The sequence below is a fragment of the Cuculus canorus genome, chromosome 1, assembly GCF_017976375.1.
Source record: "Cuculus canorus isolate bCucCan1 chromosome 1, bCucCan1.pri, whole genome shotgun sequence".
Classification (NCBI taxonomy): Eukaryota; Metazoa; Chordata; class Aves; order Cuculiformes; family Cuculidae; genus Cuculus; species Cuculus canorus.
Window position 1 is genome coordinate 207956416 of NC_071401.1, and position 20813 is coordinate 207977228.

The window sequence follows — 20813 nt, forward strand, 5'->3', positions numbered from 1 at the left end:
AGGCGGGGCCACGCGGGGGGCGGGGCCTGGGGGAAGGGCTAAACTGATTGGGCGGGGCTAGAAAAGGAGGCGTGGTAATGTGGGGAAAGGGCTTAAATGATTGGGCGGGGCGACGAAGGGGGAGTAGCCAAGTGGGGAAGTGGCTTAAATGATTGGGCGGGGAGAGGAAAGGGGGCGTGGCTAGACGGGGAAGAAGCTATAATAATTAGGCGGGCCGAGGCAGGGGGCGTGGCCAAGGGGGAAGGAGGAGCCAGGAGTGAAGGTGTTTGTGATGGTTGGTGGGGCTATGGAGGGGACGGGGCCGGGCTGGGAAGGGGATAAAATTATTGGGCGGGGTGAGGAAGGAGGCGGGGCCAATCGGGGAAGTGGCTTAAATGATTGGGCAGGGAGAGGAAGGGGCGTGGCCAAGTAGGGAAGTCTACTAAATAATTGGGCGGGGCGAGGAAGGAGGCGGAGCCAGTAGAGGGGCGGGGCTAAGCGGGGAAGTAGCTAAAGCGATTGGGTGGAATGGGGGAAGGAGGCGGAGCCAAGCAGGGAAGTGACTGGGGTAGTTGGCCGGGATGAAGAAAGGGGCGGGGCTATGGGGGGGAGCAGAGAAGGGGCTAAAATGATTGGGAGCGAGGAGGGGGCGGGGCCACGCTGGGGAGTGGCTAAAACACTGGGTGGGATGAGAAAGGGGCGGGGCTACACGGGGGCGGCACTGGGAGAAGGAGCTAAAATAATTGGGGTGGGGGAGAAGGGGCGAGGCCCAGCGGGGAAGGGGCTAAACCGATTGGGCGGGGTGAGAAAGGGGGCGGGGCCACGCTGGGAAGTGGCCTGGCTCATTGGGTGGGGCGGGGCGGGGCCAGGTGGGGAAGCAGCTGATCTGATTGGTGGGGGGGGGGAGGAACAGGGCTGAGATGAGTGGGCGGGGCGAAGCGGGTGGGCGTGGCTAAGGTAGATTGGCAGCACCGTGATGCGTGGTGATTGTGGGAGTGGGCGGGGCCTTGTGGGGTGGGGGCGTGGCCCAGCTGTGGGCGGGCAGGGAAGTGGGCGGGGCCAAAGGGGGGCAGAGGGGCTGGAGATGGGGGGTGTGGGTGTCCCACGAGGTTCAACGAGGCCGAGGGCAAAGGCCTGCACTGGGGTCAGAGCCATCGCCATGTTCAGTACAGGATGGGGGTGATGGGATGGGAGCAGCCCTGAGCAGAAGGACTTGGGGAGATGAGGAGAAGCTCAAGAGGAGCCCCAACGTGTGCTCCCGGCCCAGAACCCCCCCCGTGTCCTGGGCTGCATCCAGAGCAGCGTGGCCAGCAGGGAGGGACGGGATTCTGCCCCTCTGCTCCGCTCCAGGGAGACCTCATCGGGAGGGTTGGGGCAGGGCTGGAATCCTCAGCAGAAGGAGGAGATGGAGCTGTTGGAATGGATCCAGAGGAGGCTCCAAGGATGCTGTGTGGGCTGGAGAACCTCCCGTCCGAGGACAGGCTGAGAGAGGTGGGGTTGGGGAGAAGAGAAGGCTCCGAGGAGACCTTAGAGGGACCTTCCAGTGCCTGAAGGGGCTCCAAGAAAACTGGAGAGGGGCTGTTCCCAAAGGGATGGAGTGACAGGATGAGGAGCAATGGGAATAAACTGGAGAGGGGTAGAGTTAGACTGGACATAAGGAAGAACTTCTTCACCATGAGGGTGGTGAGGCTTCGGAACAGGTTTCCCAGGGAAGCTGTGGCTGCCCCATCCCTGGAGGTGTTCCAGGTCAGGTTGGATGGACCTTGGGCACCTGATCCAGTGGGAGGTGTCGCTGCCCATCGAGAGGGGTTGGAACTGTCTGGGCTTTGGGGTCCCTTCCAACCCAAACCATGCCATGATTCTACGATTCTAAGACACATTGGGAAGAGCAAAGGCACCGTTAACCATGTGTCCAGTTTTGGAATCCTCACCAGAAGGAGGAGATGGAGCTGTTGGAAGGGGTCCAGAGGAGGCTCCAAGGATGCTGCGAGTGTTGGAGAACCTCCCGTTCGAGGACAGCTGAGAGAGTTGGGATTGGGGAGAAGAGAAGGCTCCAAGGAGACCTTAGAGCAGCTTCCAGTACCTGAAGGGTCTCCAGGAGAGCTGGAGAGGGGCTGTTCCCAAAGGCTTGTGGGGATAGGATGAAGGGCAATGGGGATAAACTGGAGAGGGGCAGATTTAGAGTAGACATTAGGAAGAATTTCTTCACCATGAGAGTGGTGAGGCCCTGGCCCAGGTTGCCCAGAGAAGTTGTGGCTGCCCCATCCCTGGAGGTGTTCCAGGCCAGATTGGATGGACCTTGGAGCCCCTGATCCAGCAGGAGGTGTCCCTGCCCACAGCAGGGGGTTGGAACTGGATGATCTTTAAGGTCCCTTCCAACCCAAACTGTTCTATGATTCTATGCTCCAGAGCCAAACACAATGGCACCACATCACCAGCAGAGAGGGAGGGAATTCTGCCCCTCTATTCCTCTCTGGAAAGACTTTATCTGGAGTACTGTGTCCAGTTCTGGAATCCTCAATATCAGAAGGAGATGGAGCTGTTGGAATGGGTCCAGAGAAGGCTACAAAGTGACCTGAGGGTTCATCCTTGATTAGCCTGATCTAGTGGGATGTCCCTGCCCATGGCAGGGGTTGGAATTAGATGATCCAACTCAAATCATTCCATGATTTTATTATTCTAGCACAGCAGAAACAGAAATTTATTGATTATTTCACAGCTTTACAGTAAAATTCCAAAGGGATTTACCATTTTGTGCTAAGCCAGCTCGTCTACCTCACCGGCTTACAAGAAGGTGAATTTACCCTTCAATCCTAATTCCCGGGAAGAAGAGCGAGCTTGGCTCTTCACGTGGTGGTTTCCAAAGCCACGCAGGAGGAAGATAAAGAAGGAGCAGAGTTCAACAGCGCCAGCTCTGCTTAAACGAACAGAGACTCGAGCGCCAGGACGGAGCCGTTCTTCTGGCCGCTGACCTCGGATTTCCCTGCCTTGGAGCAGCCGGAGCTGCCGACCGTTGCCAAAACGTCCTGGGGAGCAGCAGCTTGGCCACGAGCTCGGGGATAGCAAAGTTACCGTCGTGCCAATCTGTATCATTGCCTGCGTTGTTGGCTCCAACAATAATGGATACGGACAATTTGGAAGCAACCCAAACCGTGCAAGGACCCAGTGCTTCAACGCGGTCTTGCCGGCGGCCAAACAGGTGTTCGAAGGGCACGCTAAGAGTTTGCTGCCTGGTGCCGAGGAGGACAGCCTGTGCTGCAATCGCACTCCCACCCCGCTCCAAAGCCGCCGCGTGGGATGAGCACCACGTCCAGCCTGGCTTTGGGTGGGCCGTCATCCCAAGTATCCATGCGTGGCTCTTCACCGTCAGTCAACTGCCAGTTGGTGAACAGCATGGAATCATGGGTTGGAACGGACCTTAAAGATCACCCAGTTCCAACCCCTCCCTGCTGGCCACGCTGCTTTGGATGCAGCTGAGAAAACGGTTGGTTTCTGGGCTGCGAGCACACGTTGGGGCTCCTGTTGAGCTTCTCCTCCCCAGCGCCTCAAGTCCTTCTCCTCAGGGCTGCTCCCATCCCATCATCCCCAACCTGTACTGAAAATAGCGATTGCTCCGACTCGGTGTAGGACCTTGCTCTTGGCCTTGTTGAACCTCCTGAGGTTCTCTCAGCCCCTCTTCTCCAGCCTGTCCGGGTCCTTCTGGATCCATCCCATCCTTCCGGTGTGGCAACTGCCCCACTCAACTTTGTGTCATCGCAAACTTGCTGAGGGTGCCCTCGATCTGAACAGGCTGGAAAGATGGACCAAGACCAATGGCACGAGGTTCAACAAGGCCAAATGCCGGATCCTGCACTTGGGGCACAACAACCCTGTGCAGTGCTCCAGACCAGGAGAAGTGTGGCTGGAGAGCTGCACGGAAGAGAAGGACCTGGGGGTGTTGGTTGACAACGACTGAAGATGAGCCAGCAGTGGCCCAGGGGGCCAAGAAGGCCAACGGCATCTTGGCTTGGATCAGAAATGGGGTCACCAGCAGGTCCAGGGAGGTTATTCCCCTCTGTACTCAGCACTGGTGAGACCGCACCATAAGTACTGTGTTAAGTTCTGGAGCCCTCACCACAAGAAGGACGTTGAGGCTCTGGAGGTGTCCAGAGAAGAGCAATGAAGCTGTGAGGGGTCTGGAGAAGAAGGGTTACGAGGAGCGGCTGAGAGAGCTGGGGGTGTTTAGCCTGGAGAAGAGGAGGCTGAGGGGAGACCTTCTTACTCTCTACAACTACCTGAAAGGAGGTTGTGGAGAGGAGGGAGCTGGGCTCTTCTCCCAATGGACAGGGGACAGGACAAGAGGGAATGGCCTGAAGCTCCGTCAGGAGAGGTTCAGGTTGGATATCAGAACAAATTTCTTCCCAGAAAGAGTCATCGGGTACTGGAACAGCTGCCCAGGGAGGGGGTGGAGTCGCCTTCCCTGGAGGTGTTTAAGGAACGGGTGGATGAAGTGCCGAGGGCCATGGTTTAGGGAGTGTTAGGAATGGTTGGACTCCATGATCCAATGGGTCCTTTCCAACCTGGTGACTCTGTGATTCTGTGATCTCTCTGTCTATAACGTTGATGAAGATATTAAAGAGTAGAGTGAGTCGGAGCCTCGCTACGATTCAAGCCCGGAGTGGGAAGAGGCACGTAGTTTGCTGGGAGGCTGCGCGGCCAGAAATAGGATGTGGAGGATCAAGAATGCTGGGCTCTATTCCTGGCTTAGAAATGAAGTGCGATCGAGTGCTCAGAACAGACGTTGCAGCAGGGTCGCCAAGCGCCGCTTCTGGCATTCATTCCTGAAGGGAGGAGGGGAAAAGCTTTAGTTCCTTCTGCTGGAGTCACAGGCTCCTTTCCCAATTCCTAATTTGTTTATTGGGCTTTCCAAACACCGAGGATTATATTTGGCTCTCCCTTTTGGGGCAAGTTCTAAAGCCTTCTTCAAACAACAAGCGCCCAGAATCTATAAACAGCAATCCGGAGGGAGGCTGGCGAGCGAGCAGCTCTTGGCTTGCAGCTCGTGGCACGTTCTTCTGGTCTGCAGGGAAGTTCTCCTTCTCCTCGTGGCCAAGGAATATTCTCCCGACTGGCAACGCAAGAGAAAAAGCAGCGAAACTGAAGCGGAATGTAAAATACTCTGCAAAATCGGGTGGGTTGGTCGCTCCGGAGAGCTCTGATGCAAAAGATAATTATAGATGAAAGTGTAGCAACCGCGGTGGTTAAGGTTGCGAAATGTTCTATTTACTTGGGTTGCTTAGGAGCTGTGCAACACCAACACACCGGCCCAGGATCTCCGGCGAGGACGAAGCTGCGGAGAAGAGCAGCTCTGCAATGTTCTTGAGATCTGCAGAACCTTCAGTGTCCAAATATAGTCCCGGAGCACAAAAAGCAGAGATCTTGGGGCTGTGTGGAAGAAACCGAAGCTCAGAATGACCCAGCCTTCCATGGCAAGATTAAATTATTGTCTTGGAGACAACCCCCCTTTGCAGCTTTCCCTGAAGGAGCAGAGGACCAGCAGCTCCACGCTTTTCATGGAAGGGCTGCAGAGCTGGCCAGAAACACGGGCTGAACATCCTCCCTGTTTCTGTTTGTGCTCCAGACCAGGAGAAGAGTGGCTGGAAAGCTGCCTGGAGGAGAAGGACCTGGGGGTGTTGGTTGATAGTGGCTGAAGATGAGCCAGCAGTGGCCCAGGTGGCCAAGAAGGCCAATGGCATCTTGGCTTGGGTCAGAAACGGTGTGACCAGCAGGTCCAGGGAGATGATTCTGCTCCTGGACTCGGCACTGGTGATACCACACCTCGAATCCTGTGTTCAGTTGTGGTCCCATCGCTCCAAGAAGGATGTTGCGGCTCTGGAGCGTGTCCAGAGAAGAGCAATGAAGTTGGTGAAGGGTCTGGAGAAGAAGGGTTAAGAGGAGCAGCTGAGGGCTGTTGGGTTGTTTAGCCTGGAGAAGAGGAGGCTGAGGGGAGACCTTCTTACTCTCTACAACTGCCTGAAAGGAGGTGGTGGAGAGGAGGGTGCTGGGCTCTTCTCCCAAGGGACAGAGGACAGGACAAGAGGGAATGGCCTCAAGCTGCACCAGGGGAGGGTCATCGAGCCCTGGTAGAGGCTGCCCAGGGAGGGGTTGGAGTCCCCATCCCTGGAGGTATTTAAAAGACAGGTAGACAAAGTGCTCAGGAATGGTTGGACTCGATGATCTAAGAGGTCTTTTCCAACCTGGTGAGTCTATGATTCTGTGACTCTAAGATAAACTAAGGAAATGGTAGAAACTGGAATGGGTATAAACTGGAGAGAGGCAAATTTACACTGGACATAAAGAAGAAGTTCTTCACCATGAGAGTGGTGAGACCCTGGCACAGGTTGCCCGGGGAAGTTGTGGCTGCCCCATCCCTGGAGATGTTCAAGGCCAGGTTGGATGAGGCTTTGACCACCCTGATCCAGTGGGAGGTGTCCCTGCCCATGGCACGGGGGTGGAACTGGATGATCTTTAAGGTCCCTTCCAACCCAAACTATTCTATGGTTCTATGAAATGAATAATAAACGCTCTTGTGTTTTGACAACATTAAACCAAAACGACTCCGGGGCACGTCCTCAGCTTGTGTGTAATGTCAGAAGATATCAAAGTCAGCATCAAACGCTCTCCTTCCCTCAAATATCCTGTGTTTTACGACACAGCAGCCGCACGGGCTGTTATTTTCTCAACAGCAGCTACGCCGTCGTTAGGCTAACGACGCAGCAGGACCATCGCGTGTCGTGCTAACCATCACCCCTTGTCTTTGTGGGGTCAGTTCCTTCACGCAGAGACTACGGAGTCTCCTTGTTAGGGTTGACCTCCAGCTGGTGCCACGAGGAGGGTCCAACGCAGAGAACAATCGTAGAATCATTAGGTTGGAAAAGACCTTTGAGATCATCAACTCGAACCGTACTTGTCCGTTACTCAGCCAGTTTGAGGGCATCCTCAGCACGTTTGCAGGTGACGCCAAGTTGCGTGGTGCAGTTGTCACGACAGAAGGATGGGATGGCATCCGGGGGGATCTGGAGAGGCAGGAGAAGTGGGGCTGGAGAACCTCATGAGGTTCAACAAGGCCAAGGGCAAGGTCCTACCCCTGGATGGGGGCAATACTCAGTTTCAATCCAGGCTGGGGATGATGGGATGGGAGCAGCCCTGAGGAGAAGGGCTTGGGGCTCTGGGGAGGAGAAGCTCAACAGAAGCCCCAACGTGTGCTCCCAGCCCAGAAACCAACCGTGTCCTGGGCTGCATCCAGAGCAGCGTGGCCAGCAGGGAGGGACGGGATTCTGACCCTCTGCTCTGCTCTGGGGAGACCTCATCTGGAGGATTGTGTCCAGTTCTGGAATCCTCAACAAAAGAAGGGGATAGAGCTGTTGGAGCATGTCCAGAGGAGGCCATGGAGATCATCTGAGGGCTGGAGAACCTCCCATACAAGGACAGGCTGAGAGAGTTGGGGTTGTGGAGAAGAAAAGGCTCCAAGGAGACCTTAGAGCAGCTTCCAGTGCCTGAAGGGGCTCCAAGAAAGCTGGCGAGGGGCTGTTCCCAAAGGCTTGTGGGGATAGGACGAGGGGCAACGGGGATAAATGGAGAGGGGCAAATCGAGACTGGACATAAGGAAGAATTTCTTCACCATGAGAGTGGTGAGACCCTGGAAGAGGTTGTCCAGAGAAGTTGTGGCTGCTCCATCTCTGGAGGTGTTCCAGGCCAGGTTGGATGGGGCTTTGACCACCCTGATCCAGTGGGAGATGTCCCTGCCCATGGCAGGGGAGTTGGAACCGGATGATCTTTAAGGTCCCTTTCAACCCAAACTCTTCTATGATTACTAAATCATACCCCCAAAGCAACTTAACTATTAAGCAACATCGATTATTATGTACCACAGGCTCTCGGCGCGCTGTATTTAAAGGATTTTAGTTATGACACTCTCACACCCGGATGGACACAGAACTGCATTTCAATATTTAGTTTATTACCTATGAAGCTACAATTCTAAGTCAAGGGTATAAGCTGAAGTCCAGACCAATATTAGCATCCTCTAAGGGTTTGTGAGGGACTCTACGACCCGTCCGGAGTTCAGCGACAAAGTCTTGATAGATGTTTCCATGAGGTTGCGGTGGGTGAAGTCCTTGCAGATGCTCTGGTGCTGTAAGGATTGGATCCATGATGTTACGTTGACGTCGGTGGAGGTCTCAGAAGCTGAAAGGGAGGTCTGATTATGACCCGCTCCTCTCATCCTCTTAGAGTCACTTCTGGAGTGAGAATGTCCCAGTTCTCAGTCAGCCCAGGTCCTTATCTTCTTTACCTTTGGTCAGTGGTGCCGCTGATAAGGGACATGGTGGGTTGGTTGGGTATCTCCTGATGCTGCAACCAACCCACCAGCATCTAGGGATCCAAAAAACTCCAGGGTCATACATCAAGCCATTTCCAACACACAAAACTCGTGGTTTCCACAGCCATAAGTCACCCAAGTACAACAGATATTGGTTTCTATCCATAAATCTTCTGCTTTCAGGATCACCTCTGAGTCTTTGGTCTGTGGCTACGGTGGAACTCTACCTGATGATACGCGGGAGGAGGTGTCCAGGGGGCAGTTGGGTCATCTTGATAGGCAAACGAGTGGTGGAGACATCATGGTGAGGCCATTCTCCCCCACTCATTCTTGCTGCACACGTGGGCTTTGATGTGGAGTGGCCACCAGACCTTCGTCTCATTCCTCTCCACCTCACAAGGCAGCAGAGCAGTAGCTCTCTTCATCAGCTTCGAGGAGGAATGATATAGAATCATAGAATCGTAGAACAATTTGGGTTGGAAGGGACCTTAAAGATCATCCAGTTCTACCCCCTGCCATGGGCAGGGACACCTCCCACTGGATCAGGGGCTCCGAACCCCATCCAACCTGGCCTGGAACACCTCCAGGGATGGGGCAGCCACAGCTTCCCTTGGACAACCTGTTCCAGGGCTTCCCCACCCTCATCGGGAAGAATTTCTCCCAATTTCCAGTCTAAATCTTCCCCCTTCCAATTTATTTACCCTATAATTCTGGGTAAAAGAAGGGCCAATTGTGAAGTCATCGAAATGCAGGGACATTGAAGAGTGGATCGTGATGACATGGCACCACGTCCTGGGCAGAGCAGAGCTGGATGCCACCTCGCAACCCCCGAGGCGTTCCTGCAGAGCAGGAGTAGGGCTGGGGAATGACTCCATCACTCACCATCTTCTGCAGCTCCTCAGCAGACTCCTGCACTCGCTCACGGTCATTGCTGTCCACCACGAAGATGAGACCCTGCAGCACAGTCACAGAATCATAGTATGGTTTGGGTTGGAAAGGACCCTTAAAGATTATCCAGTTCCAACCCCTGCCATGGGCAGGAACACCTCCCGCTGGATCAGGGTGGTCAAAGCCTCATCCAACACGGCTTTGAACACCTCCAGGGATGACACAGCCACAACTTCTCCGGGCAACCTGTCCCAGGGCCTCACCAACCTCAGAGTGAAGAAATTCCTCCTTATATCCAGTCTAACTCTGCCTCTCTCCAGTTTATCCCCATTCCCCCTCGTCCTATCCCCACAAGCCTTTGGGAACAGCCCCTCCCCAGCTTTCTTGGAGCCCCTTCAGGTACTGGAAGGTCGCTCTAAGGTCTCCTTGGAGCCTTCTCCAGGCTGAACAACCCCAACTCTCTCAGCCTGTCCTCGGACGGGAGGTTCTGCAGCCCTCACAGCATCCTTGGACCCTCCTCTGGACCCGTTCCAACAGCTCCATCTCCTTCTTCTCTTGAGGATTCCAGAACTGGACACAGGACTCCAGGTGGAGTCTGAGCAGAGCGGAGCAGAGGGGCAGAATCCCCTTCCTGGCTCTGCTGGTCCCGTGGCTTTGGACGCAGTGTCCTCCTGCCCCGAGTGCTGAGGGAAGCAGCTCGTGCCAAAGAGTTCACGTGCCTTAAATCCAACGCAACCGAGGTCGTTCCGGCCCTGGTTCACCCTTGGCTGTTTACTTTGGCTGCCGTCTGCCTCCCTGGGAAAAGCAGGGCTCTTCCAACCCCTCACCAGCAGCTTCCCCACACCACTCCCAGCCCACCTGAGCCCATGGGTTGGGGTCTAGTGGCCACCCTGAGCCCACGGGACAAGGTCAGCAACTTTCCCAAGCCCAAGGGTAGGAGCTCTGGTGTGGGCACAGGAGCTGTCAGCCACTCCGAGCCCACGGGATGAGCTGCACCATCCCTGGAGGTGTTGAAGGCCAGGTCAGATGAGGCTTTGACCACCCTGATCCGGTGGGAGGTGTCCCTGTCCGTGGCAGGGGGTGGAACTGGATGGGCTTTGAGGTCCCTTCCAACCCAAACCGTTGGATGATTCTATGGAGAGTGCTGAATGGCAAAGACAGCGTAGGGGGCAGTGTGAGACCTCCCAGCTGGTGGGGGACAATGTGACTGAGAGCAGCCCTGAGGAGAAGGACTTGGGGTGCTGGGGAGGAGAACCTCAACAGGAGCCACAACGTGTGCTCGAAGCCCAGAAACCCCCCATGTCCTGGGCTGCATCCAGAGCAGCGTGGCCAGCAGGGAGGGACGGGATTCTGCCCCTCTGCTCCGCTCGGGGGAGACCTCATCATGAGGGTTGGGGCAGGGCTGGGAATCCTCAACAGAAGGAGGAGATGGAGCTGTTGGAAGGGGTGCATAGGAGGCTTCAAGGATGCTGTGAGGGCTGGAGAACCTCCCGTCCGAGGACAGGCTGAGAGAGTTGGGGTTGTTCAGCCTGGAGAAGAGAAGGCTCCGAGGAGACCTTAGAGAGAGACCTTCCAGTATGGAAAGGGGAGAGACCTTCCAGTCTTAGAGAGACCTTCCAGTATGGGGCACCCAGTATGGGGTGGGGCGGGCAGTGTGGGACCTCCCAGTCCATAGGGGGCTCCGGGGTCCTCCTGGCCCATAGGGGGCGCTGTGGCCCCCGACCCATAGGCGGTGCTTTGGTCTCTGTTGGCGCTGTGGCCTCCTGTCCACAGGGGGCGCTGTGGGCTCCCGGCCCATAGAAGTCGCTTTGGCCTTTCTTGGTGCTGTGGCCTCCCGTCCACAGGGGGCGCTGTGGGCTTCCGGCCCATAGGCGGTGCTTTGGTCTCTGTTGGCGCTGTGGCCTCCTGTCCACAGGGGGCGCTGTGGGCTCCCGGCCCATAGAGGGCGCTTTGGCCTCTGTTGGCGCTGTGGCCTCCCGTCCACAGGGGGCGCTGTGGCCTCCCGGCCCATAGGGGGCGCTGGGGGCGGTGTAGCGCCGGGCCGGGCGCTGCCATGGACGCGCTGAGCGGGGCCGAGCCCCGTTCCCGCCGGCCCGCGGTTCCCGGTCCCGGTGTCGCTACGTCTTCGTCGCCGCTGCCCTGGGCCCGGTTCTCGGCGTGGCTCGAGTGTGTCTGCGTGGTGACCTTCGACCTGGAGCTGGGGCAGGCCATGGAGGTGCGGGGAGGGCCGGGGGGAGCGGGAATGGGGGAGAAGGGGAGGGATGAGGGGAAATGGGGGAGAAGGGGAGAGATGAGGGGAAATGGAGGGAGAAGGGGAGGGATGGGAGAGGGGGAATGGGGGAGAAGGGGAGAAATGGGAGAGGGGGAATGGAGGGAGAAGGGGAGAGATGGGAGAGGGGAATGGGGGAGAAGGGGAGAGATGGGAGAGGGGAAATAGGGGAGAAGGGGAGAGGGGGAATGGGGGAGAAGGGGAGAGATGGGGGAATGGGGGAGAAGGGGAGAGATGGGGGGAATGGGGGAGAAGGGGAGGGATGGGAGAGGGGGAATGGGGAGAAGGGGAGGGATGGGAGAGGGGGAATGGGGGAAAAGGGGAGAAATTGGGAGAGAAAGAGGAGGAAGGTTTGGGGTCAGGGTCCAGAGAGGTTGTGGGGGGGAAATGAGGGAAGAGGGGGAGAAGGAGCGGAATGAGGGGAAAGAGGTGGAAGAGGAGGAATGGAGGAGCAGGTGAGGTGTAGAGTGAGAGAGAGGGAAGAGGAGGAAAAGGGTGGAACGGGAGAAAGAGAGGAAAGGGGAGGTATGGGGAGACCAGGCAGAGTGTGAGGGGAAAGGAGTGGAAGAGGGGAGAAAAGGAGGAATGAGGGGAGCAGAGAGGGTGTGGGGGGAAGGGGGGAAAGAGGGGGGAGAGGAGGAAATGGGGGGAAGGGGAGGAAAGAGGGGCGAGGGGAGGAGTAGGGGGTCCAGGGAGAGTGTGGGGGGAAATGGGGGGAAGGGGAGGAATGGGGGAGCAGGTGCAGTGCAGAGGGAAAGAGGGGGAAGAGGGGGAAGGGGAGGAAAGAGGAGGAAATGGGGGGAAGGGGGGAACGAGGGGGAAGGGGAGGAATGGGGGAGCAGGTGCAGTGCAGAGGGAAAGAGGGGAAAGAAGGGGAAGGGGAGGAAAGAGGAGGAAATGGGGGGAAGGGGGGAACGAGGGGGAATGGGAGGAATGGGGGGAGCAAGTGGGGTGCAGAGTGAAAGGGGGAGAAAGAGGAGGAAGGGGAGGATAAGGGTGGAAGGGGGGAAAGAGGAGGGAAGAGGGGAAAGGGGAGGAATAGGGGGACCAGGCAGGGTGTGGGAGGAAGAGGAGGAAAAGGGGGCAAGGGGAGGAAAGAGGGGTGAGGGGAGGAGTAGGGGGTCCAGGGAGAGTGTGGGGGGAAATGGGGGAAGAGAGGAAGAAGAGGGGAATGGAGGGAATGGGAGGAAAAGAGGAGCAAGGGAAGGAGTGGGCGACTAGGGAGAGTGTGGGGGGAAATGGGGGGAAGGGGAGGAATGGGGGGAGCAAGTGGGGTGCAGAGTGAAAGGGGGGAAAGAGGGGGAAGGGGAGGAATGGGGGAGCAAGTGGGGTGCAGAGGGAAAGGGGGGAAAGAGGGGGAAGGGGAGGAATGGGGGAGCAAGTGGGGTGTGATGAAGGAACAGGAGAAGAGGAGGACAGGGGAAGGGGAGGGATGGGGGAAGCAGACGGGGTGCAGGGGGGGAAAGGCGTGTATCCGGAAGGGAGTGATAGAGCTGTGATTGATGGAGTCAGGAGCTGGATGTGGCAGGATAGTGATAAGGAAGGAGTTGGGAGGTGGATGTGGCAGGATAGTGATAAGGAAGGAGTTGGGAGCTGGATGTGGCAGGATAGTGATAAGGAAGGAGTTGGGAGGTGGATGTTGCAGGATAGTGATAAGGAAGGAGTTGGGAGCTGAATGTGGCAGGATAGTGATAAGGAAGGAGTTGGGAGCTGGATGTGGCAGGATAGTGATAAGGAAGGAGTTGGGAGCTGGATGTGGCAGGATAGTGATAAGGAAGGAGTTGGGAGCTGGATGTGGCAGGATAGTGATAAGGAAGGAGTTGGGAGCTGGATGTGGCAGGATAGTGATAAGGAAGGAGCTGGGAGCTGGATGTGGCAGGATAGTGATAAGGAAGGAGTTGGGAGCTGGATGTCGCAGGATAGTGATAAGGAAGGAGTTGGGAGCTGGATGTGGCAGGATAGTGATAAGGAAGGAGTTGGGAGCTGGATGTGGCAGGATAGTGATAAGGAAGGAGTTGGGAGCTGGACGTGGCAGGATAGTGATAAGGAAGGAGTAGGGAGCTGGATGTGGCAGGATAGTGATAAGGAAGGAGTTGGGAGCTGGATGTCTCAGGATAGTGATAAGGAAGGAGTTGGGAGCTGGATGTCTCAGGATAGTGATAAGGAAGGAGTTGGGAGCCAGATGTGGCAGGATAGTGATAAGGAAGGAATTGGGAGCCAGATGTGGCAGGATAGTGATAAGGAAGGAGTTGGGAGCCAGATGTGGCCCGACAGCAAAGGAGAAGGAGTCGGGAGCTGGGTAGGAAGTGGGAAGCACTGGGGACGTAACGGGGCACAGTGGAGTGGGAGGCTGAGCAGCTTTGTTGGCTTGAGAACCTGGAGGGAAAGGGCTGGAAGAGCTTTTCCCTGTTCCCTGGCAGATGCTCTGCAAGAGGATTTGAAGGGAGTCAGATACCCAGGGCTGGTAGCGTGACTGGTGGCGAGAGCTGGTGGTGTTCCCAGAAAACACAACATAAAGGCACCAGATCCATGTGGGTTATCCAACCCCAAGGGCATTGTCTTAAATTCTGTGATATTTGTGGAATACGGGGAGATGCTCCTCGCTTTACCCCTGTGAGAGGAGGTTAAAGCTCTTTAGCAGAGGATTGAGGCTTTCCGTTGGGCTGAAGCTTCCGAAGGGAAGCGGCGGAGATCGAGTGAGCCTCTTGCCGCTCTGTTCGCTTAAATACTTGGCTGTGTTCCTTGTGAAGCCTGAAAATAGGATAAAAACCACTGCTGTAGACCCACAGTTTCACACGCTCTCTGCTCTTTCCGGCAAAACCAGACCTGATTTACCCTTGAAAAGATAGGAACGTTAGGATAATGATTAGCAGTTATAATTCAATGCTTCATAGGTGTTTTTTAACCTGTAACTATAAAGGTGCTTTCTTACCAGTTTTAGTACCTGTCTGGCTTTCTAAAGAGGGGATTTGAGGATCAGGATGTGCTGGAATGTGGTCTGTTAATTCCCAGAAAGGGATTTCTCTGCTTTTTCTGCCTTTCCTCGCTTTTCCTCCTTTGCCTACAGAAGTATTGATGGGAATAATGTTGTTTTTCATGTGGCATAAATGACTGGGAACATCTTAGCCTCCGACCTGAGCGATGACACAGCCCCACTGCCACTTTGCCGTTGTGGATTTTTGTTTCTGAGCCAAAAGTTTGGGCAAGGAGGAGGGCTCTGTGCGATATAGATCACATATTCCGTTCTTGATAGGGTCAGGAAAATTAAAAAGCTCAAGCTATGGCTGTCTGACAGGGGAATTCCAAGGAAAATCATTCCAGGAGTTTGCAAAAGGGTAGATGTCACTGTTGCTAGCGGCGAAACGGAGTCATTATCTTCCTGCTCATTCCCTATTTCCATCTCTTGCCCGGTTTCGATTGGGCCCAGATCGCTGCGACTTCTCTCCGAGCAGGATGATTTCCGCAGTCGAGAAGAGGGAGTTGTACAAGTTGGGCTCTCAACTGCAGGTTTCTGGGTGAAAATAATGCATCCATGGCACCGAGCCGTGTGGGATCTCACTCCAGGCTGCCTGTGCCCGGGAAGTTTGCCATGGACATTACCGGATCGGTGTAGTTGGCTGCGATTAGATCTCGGCAGCGCTGCCTGCGGTTTTGTGGCTATACCTGTATCCCTCTGATGAGTGATTTATGCACAGAGGTTTAGGCGTAGCTGTAAGGATTCCTGGAGGATGTTGGAGGAACTTGGAAGCGAAGCCACTTGGAAGGCAGGGAAACCTCCCATGGTGGAGCTTGCGCGTTGCTTCTGCATCACCGTTGGCGTGTGAAGATCCAACCCGAGGAACTCCTCATGGGAAAGCCTTGGCTCCGGTAGGACTTCTGTACCCAGATCTGCTCACTCTTTCCTGAAGATTACTTTTTTTCCCTGTGTGTAGGATTCTTCCCAGACAAAGCATCTCTTTTTTTCTTCCCTTGCTGCCCGAATCTCCGCAGAAGCCAAGGTTCTTGACGTCCGCTTAGTGTGCGTGGTCTGTCTTCGGCGGCACAGAGGAGAAAAGCAGGATTACCCCTGGAATGGGGTGGCCGAGAGCTTGCTCAGGGGATGCTCAGGTTTCTGAATATCGGGTGACTTGTGTTCTGTGCAGCCCTCTCGTGGTGGTGCTGCGCCATCGGCCTGAAACTCAGCGAGTCCTGCTCTGTGTTTAAATGTACGGCAGCAAAGGCCTCACAAAGGAATCACGGAATAGTTTGGACCTCAAAGCCCATACGGTTCCAACCCGCTGCCATGGGCAGGGACCACCAAGCCCCATCCAACCTGGCCTTCAACACCTCCAGGGATGGGGCAGGCACCGCTGCTCTGGACAACCTCTTCCAGGGCCTCAACACCCTCATGGGGAAGAATTTCTTCCTAATGTCTAATCTAAATCTTCCTTGTTCCAATTTTAAGCCATCCTCCCTTGTCCTATCACTCCAGGCTCTTGGAAAAAGTCTCTCCGCAGCTTTCCTGGAGCCCCTTCAGGTACTGGAAGGCTGCTTCATGGTTTTCTCAGAGCCTTCTCTTCTCCAGGATGAACAACCCCAACTGTCTCAGCCTGTCCTCTTAGCAGAGATGCTCCAACCCTCAGATCATCCTTGTAGCCTCCTCTGGACCTGTTCCAACAGTTCCATCTCCTTCTTCTGTTGGAGGTTCCAGAACTGGACACAATCCTCCAGATGAGGTCTCACAAGAGAGGGGAGTAAAAGGGGAGAATCTCCTCCGTCAACCTACTGACCATGACTCTTGTTCTTTGGAGGAAGGCCACTACAGATGAGGTCTCCCAAGAGAGAAATAGAACCCATCCCTCCCTGCTGGTCTCACTGCTTTGGATGTAGCCCAGGCCACGGTTGGTTCCTGGGCTGCGAGTGCACGTTGCTGGCTCATGTCGAGCTTCTCATCAACGAACACCCCAAGTCCTTCTCCTCAGGGCTGCTCCCAATCACATCATCTCCATGGCCTCCTCTGGACGTGCTCCAACAGCTCTATCTCTGTCTTCTGTTGAGGATTCCAGAACTGGACACAATCTTCAGATGAAGTCTCACAAGAGAGGAACAGAGGAGCAGAATCCCCTCCCTCCCTGCTGGTCACGCTGCTTCGGATGCAGCCCAGGACACAGTTGGTTTCTGGGTGGCGACCACACGTTGCCAGCTCATGTTGAGCTTCTCCTCCCCCAGCGCCCCAAGTCCTTCTCCTCAGGTCTTCTCCCAATCCCATCATCCCCAGCCTGGATTGAAATCAGGAAAGGCCTCATCCCCGGGGTAGGACCTTCCCCTTGGCCTTGTTGAACCTCATGAGGTTCTCCCAGCCCCACTTCTCCTGCCTGTGATGTGGACGTTGTGGGTGGCTTTAGATCAGCAGATGAGGAAGAAACTGGGACTGAAAGGCTTGGAAAACAGAGCCCTGCTCATCGGAGCTCGGCAGCTCCGAGGCACTGACTCTGCCTCAGGTCAGCGCGTGAGTCCTCGGGTTCTGAAATCAGGAACTCTCCTCAGCGCTTGTTTTTTCCGACAAGGCTATAAATAGCGAGGGTTGCAGCGTGCCAGAGCGCTGGAAGTTCACCGAGAGATCTCGCTTCGCTCCAGCAGTTCCCCACCGGCTCCTTGGCAAGGTCATCTCATCAGCTTCAGGGAATGAGCCAAGCGAACAATTGAGAAATCACACTGATTAGCCTTCGGTTAAAGTTCCTCTGGAAAACAAAAGCGACAAAAACACACGGCAACGAAGCCGAGCGTGAAAGCGCGACCGGAGAACGAGGCTTTGAGATGCAGAAGCATGAAGGGATGCATTTCAGCAACGCCACAGGAGAGGACACCCTGCTCTGCTTGCGCTATTCCTCCGCTCCGAAACCACGCAAATCCCTGTGGTTATGACTAATTTAATGTTCACACAGGCATTTATTTGGTTAATTCCCATGGAATCGTGGCTAAAGCAGGAACAGAGACCTTGACATCTGACGCTGACTCGTGGGGAAGCTCAGGAATCTGCCAGCAGTGCGTGATCTGAAGTTCCAGAGTCAAGAACAGACTCCCAATTTCTCTGACTGCCTTTTCAGCCAGGCCAGAAGCGGGTGCTGACAGCTCTGAGCCGCTCTCTGGGGCCGAGGTTATGACATGCAAATGTTTCGCTTGAAGATGTGTGCTTTACATTTGGTTGGGAGAGGAGAGAAAAGGAAAAACAGGAATAAAAATCAATCCCGAGTGCTTCGTACTGACCACAGAAGCACTGACGGACCCAGAAATTCAGATATGTTTTAGAAGAAAGATGCCTTATCTCAGAATCATAGAATCACGGAGTGGTTTGAATTGGAAGGAACCTCAAAACCCATCCAGTTCCACCCCCCCTGCCATGGGCAGGGACACCTCCCACTGAATCAAGTTGATCAAAGCCCCATCCAACCTGGTCTTGAACAGGTCCAGAGTTGGGGCAGCCACAGCTTCTCTGGGCAACCTGTGCCAGGGTCTCACCACCCTCACAGGAAAACATTTCTTCCTCAAATCTCATCTCAACCTCCCCTCTTACAGCTTCAAACCGTTCCACCTCATCCTAACCCTGCAGTTCCTGATCAAGAGCCCCATCCAGCTTTCCTGGAGGCCCTCTACCTCTTCAGCATCTTTGCTTCTCCTCCAGTCCAACAGCCTGACTTGTGCTGCTCTGTTTGGGGACATCACTAAATGTTCACCGGATTAAAATCCCAGTCCAAACCGGGAGGAATCCCAGTCCCTAAAACTTTCCTAAAACGGAAAGACAACAAAAAGAACATTTATTTTGTCCAAAGTTGCCCAAAAGGTCTTAGTTGACATCATAATTTGTGATGTAGTGCGCTCTCCCGCTGAGAATGAACTAACGAGCGTGGAGATGATCCGTGTTGTTGGAAACGGATCCTGGCACTGAAGCTTTGCTGTTGATACCGGCAAGGGAGCCAAGGGCTCTGCTGCTGTCATAGCAACACGGAGAACATCCCAGAAAATGACTTCTGGTGACTCGGGAGTAACGCAACTCCACAAAGAGTCTATGTTTGGAAGCGCTTGGGGAGGGAGGTGCTTGTGCCGTGGTGAGCAGGGATATTTCAGAGTCACAGGGATGTGTTTCCAGTGTTTCGGTGTCAGTGGCACCAGAGGAGTTGGAGCTGATGGCCAGGGGCTGGTGGGAAGGGCTGCTCCTGCCTCCGTGAAGGACCATTGGGGTTGTTCAGCCTGGAGAAGAGAAGGCCCCGAGGAGAACTTAGAGCAGCTTCCAGCACCTGAAGGGGCTCCAAGAAAGCTGGAGAGGGGCTGTTCACAAAGGGTGAATGACTTTAAACTGGAGAGGGACAGATTTAGACTGGACGTAAGGAGGAATTTCTTCACCGTGCAAGTGGCGAGGCACTGGCCCAGGTTGCCCAGAGAAATTGTGGCTGCCCCATCGCTGGAGGTGCTCATGGCCAGGTTGGATGGGCCTTGGATGGCCTGATCCAGTGGGAGGTGTCCCTGCCCATGGCAGGGGTTGGAACTGGATGATCTTTAAGGTCCCTTCCAACCCAAACTATTCTATGATTCTATTATCATCTCAGAAACGCGTCTCTCCTGATAAAATGTTGACCGTGTGAAGCAATAGAAATTGGAAGATGAGTCATAAACAGTGATTATACTCTATTCCTGCATCAACCCTGAACCTCCAGGAAAGCTGGGGAGGAGCTCTTGATCAGGGACTGCAGGGATGGGACGACGGAAATGTTTTGAAGCTGAAAGAGGGGAGATTGAGATGAGATCTTAGGGAGAAATGTTTTGCTGTAAGGGTGGGTTGCCCAGAGAAGTCGTGGCTGCCCCGTCCCTGGAGATGTTGAAAGCCAGGGTGGATGGGGCTTGGAACCCCTGATCCAGTGGGAGGTGTCCCTACCCATGGCAGGAGGTTGGAACTAGATGGGTTTTGAGGTTCCTTCCAATCCAAACCATTGTATGATTCTATGATTCTGTGAAAATCAAGGCCGGGCTTGGCGTAAAATGAATCCCAGTGGCCATCAACCGGGTGATGCAAACCCTTCGAGGCTGAGGTTTGTCCCTTCAAACCTATCTATGAGGGTGAGGCCAAACCCTTGAGGTCCATGGAAGAAACAGACAACCAGGTTGGATGGGGCTTGGAACCCCTGATCCAGTGGGAGGTGTCCCTACCCATGGCAGGAGGTTGGAACTAGATGGGTTTTGAGGTTCCTTCCAATCCAAACCATTGTATGATTCTATGATTCTGTGAAAATCAAGGCAGGGCTCGGCGTAAAATGAATCCCAGTGGCCATCAACCGGGTGATGCAAACCCTTCGAGGCTGAGGTTTGTCCCTTCAAACCTATCTGTGAGGGTGAGCTCAAACCCTTGAGGTCCATGGAAGAAACAGACAACCAGGTTGGATGGGGCTTGGAACCCCTGATCCTGTGGGAGATGTCCCTACCCATGGCAGGAGGTTGGAACTAGATGGGTTTTGAGGTTCCTTCCAATCAAACCATTGTGTGATTCTATGATTCTGTGAAAATCAAGGCAGGGCTCGGCGTAAAATGAATCCCAGTGGCCATCAACCGGGTGATGCAAACCCTTCGAGGCTGAGATTGGTCCCTTCAAACCTATCTGTGAGGGTGAGCCCAAACCCTTGAGGTCCGTGGAAGAAACAGACAACCAGGTTGGATGGGGCTTTGAGCAACCAGTGGGAGGCGTTGGAACTGGATGGCCTTTGAGGTCCCTTCCAACCCAAACCATTTTGTGCTTCTAAAACCACAAAATCCACAGCTTTCTACATTGGCCATAATTTTGCGCGATATTTAAACTTGTATTTAGGTGCAGAATTTAGTGTTAACTATTTCTGGGCTTGGAGCTTGGTGAGTGAGTAATAGTTGAAGGTCATTTCAAGCAGTTTTGATGTAGTCGTCTCCTGTCGGCTTTAGAGAAAACAGACATTTGCCCATTGGCGATCGGTACAGAACACGTACGGGCTGGGTTGTGGGGCTTTTGGTGCAGTGAGATATTGACTCCCAAGTTGAGATCTCAGTAAACTGTGAGCTGGTCGGTCCATCTCCACGTCAGCTGGGATAAATACAGGTTGTGTGATGTCTCAGATTGCCAGTGGGAGGGTTGCACCTTCTGTAGGATGCATTCCTTTGGGAAAAACAAGACATTTATTGCATGGAAGTGTTGTTTATAGATGGATGCAGGACTAATGGGGAGCAGTGTTTGACTCCTTGGCTTTTGTCTCTCCGCAGCTGGTATATCCTTATGACTTCAGGCTAACGGAGAAAGAGGTGAGGGCTTCTTTTTTCCTTCAT

At 54.6% G+C, this 20813-nt stretch overlaps 1 protein-coding gene across 3 annotated transcripts in view; it reads left to right on the forward strand.

Annotated features, from left to right (window-relative positions):
- Positions 1 to 11251: 11251 nt before the first annotated feature.
- Positions 11252 to 20813, forward strand: part of DENND6B (DENN domain containing 6B) — a 37092-nt gene continuing 27530 nt past the window's right edge. The window contains exons 1-2 of one of the 3 annotated variants that reach the window (XM_054075002.1): positions 11252 to 11441; positions 20751 to 20789. In XM_054075002.1, the coding sequence (XP_053930977.1) occupies positions 11280 to 11441; positions 20751 to 20789 (201 nt within the window). In that variant the 5' untranslated portion in view covers positions 11252 to 11279. Of the gene's footprint in view, positions 11442 to 13976; positions 15363 to 15551; positions 15603 to 20750; positions 20790 to 20813 lie in introns of those variants that run through there. The other 2 variants (XM_054074994.1, XM_054075011.1) reach the window with 2 other exon arrangements.